The sequence below is a fragment of the Lipotes vexillifer genome, unplaced genomic scaffold (genome assembly GCF_000442215.2).
Source record: "Lipotes vexillifer unplaced genomic scaffold, Lipotes_vexillifer_v1.1 scaffold1643, whole genome shotgun sequence".
In the NCBI taxonomy this organism is placed as follows: Eukaryota; Metazoa; Chordata; class Mammalia; order Artiodactyla; family Lipotidae; genus Lipotes; species Lipotes vexillifer.
This window is the reverse complement of record NW_006784879.1, coordinates 556,274-562,361: the sequence shown is the minus strand read 5'-3', so window position 1 is coordinate 562,361 and position 6,088 is coordinate 556,274. Positions and strand designations below refer to the sequence as shown.

The 6,088-nt window shown below is 44.8% G+C and overlaps 1 protein-coding gene across 1 annotated transcript in view; it reads right to left on the bottom strand.

The window, feature by feature from the left end:
• RIPOR2 (RHO family interacting cell polarization regulator 2) overlaps positions 1 to 2,738 on the bottom strand; it is a 205,629-nt gene extending 202,891 nt beyond the window's left edge. Inside the window, exon 1 of the mRNA XM_007457013.1 lies at positions 2,573 to 2,738. Within this exon, the coding sequence (XP_007457075.1) occupies positions 2,573 to 2,648 (76 nt within the window). The 5' untranslated portion in view covers positions 2,649 to 2,738. The remainder of the gene's footprint in view (positions 1 to 2,572) is intronic.
• Positions 2,739 to 6,088: the final 3,350 nt, after the last annotated feature.

Here is a 6,088-nt window from a genome sequence, read left to right as displayed (position 1 = left end):
TGCTGAACATCAAGCTTGGATTAAACATTTATTAACACATCATTGCTTCATATTAAAACCATGCAGACACCGTATCACAGTACCCAGATTTTAGTCTCATAATTTAAGTGAACTCAGTACAATGAAGCAGGCCTTTCTCCCAAGTTCTTGTTTTTAGAGGGAAGGCCAACCCCACCCCGCCAACAGTATGCAATAATGCAGATCACACTCCATCCTTTCTCAGTGACAGTAGAAATGTTGCCCTAAATCTGTGGGACCACAACTGTTTCCATACCAACACAAAATGAGGTGTGTTGAGGTGTAAATTCCACAAAAACTGGAATTTAAAGTCAAGATAGGTGCAGCTGAAAGAAGCAGATGAATAAGGTGGAGACTCTGAAAAAACTACTAAGAGCTTCTTCAGTTATATTAAGGAATGATTTTGCTGGGTGCAGTTCCTTGTATTGGGGTGCCATTCGGAATGCAACCAGCCCAGTTTGCCCTCCTAAGCTAGCAGACTGTGTTTATTTATGTTCCTAAACCACTCATTCATCATAATTTAACTGTCTTCCCCAGGGGCTTTTAAAACATAAGAAAGGCTTGCCAACATATAACTAGACTTAAATGAACTATGTGATGGGCTTTGAATGAGAACAGCACCCAGCACTTAAACCAGGGCTTGGTGCCCCACAGCTGTCACATTTCGCATTAGAGAACACTATGGGCTATATTTACAATTTAAAGAATTAACTTCCAATGTTTAAGCTTGAGAGCTTTCACTTAGAAAATAGCATTTTTTTGCTTTTCTTGAAAAAAAAAAAAAAAAAAAAAGGGAAATTGGGAAATGTGGCCGCCGGTCAGACCCCCATTCCTCATGCAAATAATCTGTTGGCACTGAATGATGGGTGCCCTCCTGTACAAGTGCTTTCCCATGTACCACAGTCTCCACCATGCCCTATTGCCTCCTCAGACTGAGGCCAAGTGGCAGTTGTAATTTATCATCGTGGTTTCACTATTGTTTTTCCCATGACAGAGATAAGAAGAACGTGAGCTATTCCTTACTACCCTGAAAATAGCCCTTTCACTCACTGAACTTAGCAGCATAGCCCCTCTGACCATTTGAATTTGCTGACATCTGAGTTAAATACACCTTTCCAGCAACAGACACACACCAATTTGTTACTTATTGAAGGATAGTGGTCTTGACACATACATCTTAGAATGCTTTCTCTTTCTCCGATTATGTCAACACTAAAATCTCCCTTTTGATTACCTCACGCTGGTCAGAATGGCCATCATCAAAAAGTCTACAAATAATAAATGCTGGAGAGAGTGTGGAGAAAAGGGAACCTTCCTACAATGTTGGTGGGAATGTAAATTGGTGCAGCCACTATGAAAAACAGTAGAGGTTCATTAAAAAACTAAAAATAGAAGTACCATAAGATCCAGCAGTCCTACTCCTGAGCATACGTCCAGAAAGGTGAAAATGCTAATTTGAAAAGATACATGTACCCCAATGTTCACAGCAGCACTGTTTACAATAGCCAAGACGTGGAAGCAACCTAAGTGTCCATCGACACACGAATGGATAAAGAAGATGTGGTATATATATACAATGAAATATTACTCGGCCATAAAAAATAATGAAATATTGCCATTTGCAGCAACATGGATGGACCCAGAGATTATCATACTAAGTGAAGTAAATCAGGTAGAGAAAAATATTATATATCACTTATATGTGGAATATAAAAAAATAATACAAATCAACTTATTTACAAAACAGAAACAGACTCAAAGATATAGAAAACAAATTTATGGTCACTAAAGGGAAGAGAGGAAGGAGATGGATAAATTAGGAGTATGGGATTAATAGATATACACCACTATATATAAAATAAACAACAAGTGTTTCCTGTATAGTACATGGAATTATATTCAGTATCTTGTCATAACCTATAATGGAAAAGAATCTGAAGCTGTACATCTGAAACTAAAACGATATTGTAAATCAATTATAGTTTAATAAATCATAAATAAATTAATTTAATTAAAGCTCACTTTTGGTTAGAGTTCCTGTCAACTCAAGGGGAAATCTTAGTGTGAGTTTGATAATTTAAGAAACCATATGATTGGGTCCTTAAAGGAAATGTGACTCGCTGATCCTTGAGTTTCACGCATTCTAACTACACCACTGATGCCTGTTTGATTCAGACACTGCATTTTTCCCCCCACCATAATAAACAGAAGTTCCGATCCACACAGCCCCTTGACTGGTATAAATATTTGTATTTTCCATCAAGTGGAGAAGTAAAGAAAAGAGGCCCTCTCTTGCTTGCTACTTGAAACAAAGTGAGTTTAGTTACCTCCAATTAGGATAGAGCTGTAGGAAGGAAATAGGGAGAGAGGAGTGGATGAAAATTAAGCCCATTGAAGAGGGTGCACAGGACATGAAAGAGGACATGAGGCGGGGGAAGCCTGGAGCGGATTTGCAGCAGGGGCATAAATGTGTGTACTGGGAAAGGTGTGGAGAAGGAAGGTGGGGGCGGTGGGGGGGGTTTGGGGGGAGCGGGCAACACCCCGGGACACTCACGGTTGAGCTGCCGCCTCCGGATCCTGTCCCTCCATGGCCTGTTTCTGATCCAGTGCAATCGTGAAGGTAACACCATGGTCCCAAAGTGAGGGTCTAATACCTTCTCATGGCTGGAGAGCAAAAGTGCTCGTAGCGATACAGGAAGTCAAGGCCAGACGTATAAGAAAAAAATTTTTTTAAAAGCTCTCTTCTCCTTTTTTATATCCAAGGCTTCCGTTGACTTCTTTTATCTTGAAACTTGCCTTTTCTTTCCTTCCCTTAACTCCCGACTGGCCCGAAGGCAGCTGCTGTGCTGGGCTGCCCAGCCCAGGCCTCCTGTGCCATGTTTTATGCATGAAGATGATGGGCCAGTAATTTATTCCAGCCGAGCCGATCACCGGGCTCCTGTGTCTGCCCCACGTCAGAGGCTGGGGGAGGGCAGGTGTAATCTGTCTGCAGGAAGAATGGCTGAAATGAGGATCCCTCTCTACAGGCAGGATTGAAGATCAGAGCTTGGCTGCCAGGAACATGGGGCAGGGCTGCTGGAGCCCAAATCAGGGCAACAGTCGTCACATTTTAGGGCACATGATTTATTTGCTGCGGGGTCTCTAGTGCCGAGGCTAGCGCCTGGCACAGGGTAGGTGAACAATAAATATTTGTTGACTAGATGAATGGTTCAGTGGTAACCAACATCAGACTTTACTGTGCCTGCACGAGTCCTTTACACCGGTTGACCTGCTATAGTCACTGTCTTCAAAATGCTTATCTGAACTTTCTCACCCATCCCATTGCCCCCACTTTTCTCTCCACCTAAGATCACACTCCCTCCTCACCCACCCATTCATGCTTCAAAATCTCATTTTCCTGTGAGGCTTTCCTGCACCCACACTGATGGGGCCGGCACCCACGCACCCGTGCCTCTCATGCACCTCATGCCCGGATGGCCCTGACTCGTTAGGGCTTTTGTTTGTTCGCTGGTTTGTCTTAATGTGCACGTCCAAATAGCAAGCCAGATTCTTGGTGGCAGGAACTGTGTCTTCCTCTCCTGGGCCTACAGTGGTTTGCATGGGAAACTGGTGACACTGAGGAGTGGCTGGGGCAGCTTGAGTCTGGTCCCCAGAGCTCCACCAGCCCCTCCTCAAGCCACCCCAAATAAATACACAGTCTAACGAAATACATTGTATTGGCTATAAAAACACGGCCTCAATTCGTAAGCCCTGGGCGCTGTGCCTGGCAGGGGAAGTGCTGTTTGTGATTGATCGCTTACTTTGTTGCAAGCTCTTCAACGTGCGCGACGTCAGATTGCTCCAGACACAGCAGTTATCGATCAAAGCCTCAGGAATAGTCCTGCCAAGAGGTCGGAGCTGGAAAAAGTGACATTCACGTTACCAAATTTAGCCCAAGATAATGCATAAGCTTGCAGAAGGCAGAAACTCTGCCCTCTATCTTTTGTATCCCTCATGGTGCCACTGAGGCAAAACTGCCAAGAGAGGGGGGTTGGGGGGGTCATAATGGCAACTAACCAGAGGTATGCTTTAGTCTCTGTGCCTTGTTTTCTTCGTCTTAAAATGGAAATAACCTGCACACCCCATGGGGTTGTCGAGATGAAATGAGATAAAGGAAAAATAACTCTTTAGTGGGGCTTCCCTGGTGGCGCAATGGTTAAGAATCCGCCTGCCAATGCAAGGGACACGGGTTCGAGCCCTGGCCCGGGAAGATCCCACATGCCACTGGAGCAACTAAGCCCGTGTGCCACAGCTACTGAGCCTGCACTCTAGAGCTCGCGTGCCACAACTACTGAGGCTGCGTGCCACAAGTACTGAAGCCGGCGCACCTAGAGCCCGCGTGCCACAACTACTGAGGCTGCGTGCCACAACTACTGAAGCCGGCGCACCTACAGCCCGTGCTCTGCAACAAGAGAAGCCACTGCAATGAGAAGCCTGCGCACCACAACAAAGAGTAGCCGCCGCTCGCTGCAACCAGAGAAAGCCCACACACAACAACAAAGACTCAACGCAGCAAAAAATAAAAAATAAATTTATATAAAAAATAACTCTTTAGGGGTTGGCAGAGTGTGGGAATGCTCCTCATCCAATTGGCACTATGCCTAGAGGTGAAGGGAGTACATTCCAGAGCCGCAGTGCCCGGGTGCAGACTCTTAGCAGCATCATGACTTTAACATCACTGTACCTCAGTTTCTTCATCTGTAAAATGAGGGTAAGAACAAGAGCTGCTGCCTTAGGGTCATGCTGATGATTTAGTGAATTAATACACTCAAAGGGCTTTGGGTGTAGCATCGGCGAACTGCTCCACGTCATCAGTGGCCACTGGTCACTAGCTACGCAATTTTGTGAAAGTTAGCAAATTCCCTGGGTCTCACTTTCCTTATCTACAAAATGAGGTGGTCTGGGATACATTACATCAAGAGTCCTGGGTTTCAGTTTCCTATTGCTCCTATAACTAATTACCACACATTTAGTGGCATAAAACAACACAAATTTATTATCTTACAGTTCTGGAGGTCAGAGTCTGAAAGGGTCTAACAGGGTTAAAACTGAGGTGTCCGCAGGGTTGCATTCCTTCCGGAGGCTCCAGAGGAGGATCTGTTCCTTGCCTTGTCCAACTTCTAGAGTATTCCTTGAATCGATTTCCAGGTTATCTTTCTTAGCCTGAGGGACCATGACCTGGGCCTTTATATCAAATGTAGTAACTTGGCAATTGTGGGTCTCGTGGGACTTTGTTGGTCCAGACAATTGCTGCTGGACCCTGAGCCCTCACTTATGTGCCTGCATCCCAAGCTTCAGTTTCTGAAGCGAGGGGAGGGTAGACACCAAGATGAGGACAAAAGCTATGGAAGGCAGCCATTGAGATTTTATTGACTGTTGCAACTGGACATAATTCCCTAGAGTGATACACTCAGCATAAGAAAGTTGTATGTTTGAGAGACCTAGGATGGCTGTTCCAACAGTCTGGTCTGGTCTTGACCTGTACAACTGCTAACTGCAACATATTTCTGCTCATCACGTCACTTACCATAAACCAAATCAGGTAGCCGCCAGCTAGGCAAATTAGAGACCAGGGGAAACTCAGGGAGGCTGTTAGGGTGTTGTCGTCATGCTCCCTTCTGTTGTTACCGTCTTTCACCATTTGGCTCTTGCAAGTCTGTGCCCACGATGAACTTGAATGTGGAGCATGTCGTACAAAACGAAATACCCTTTTTTTTTTTTTTTTTTTCAACCAGTATCAGACCTTCTTTCCTCCTCATTAAGCCACACATTTCCTCAAGCTTCTGCTGCATGAGTCACTGCTTTTCTGATGTACATAATTTACAAGAGCAGATGAGAGGGAACAGTGGGCCAGAGGGGGCGGAAAGTACAGTTAGGTCTAAAATGAGAGGCAGCTGAAAAGTTTGCATTTCGTCTTCTCTTGCGAATTTAAATACAAATCTTGCCAATTTACTCCTTACTATCATGGAGGGACCTGGAGGTGGGGGGCGAAACTAGAAACAGAAGATTGGCCTCCATCTCTTACTGTCAT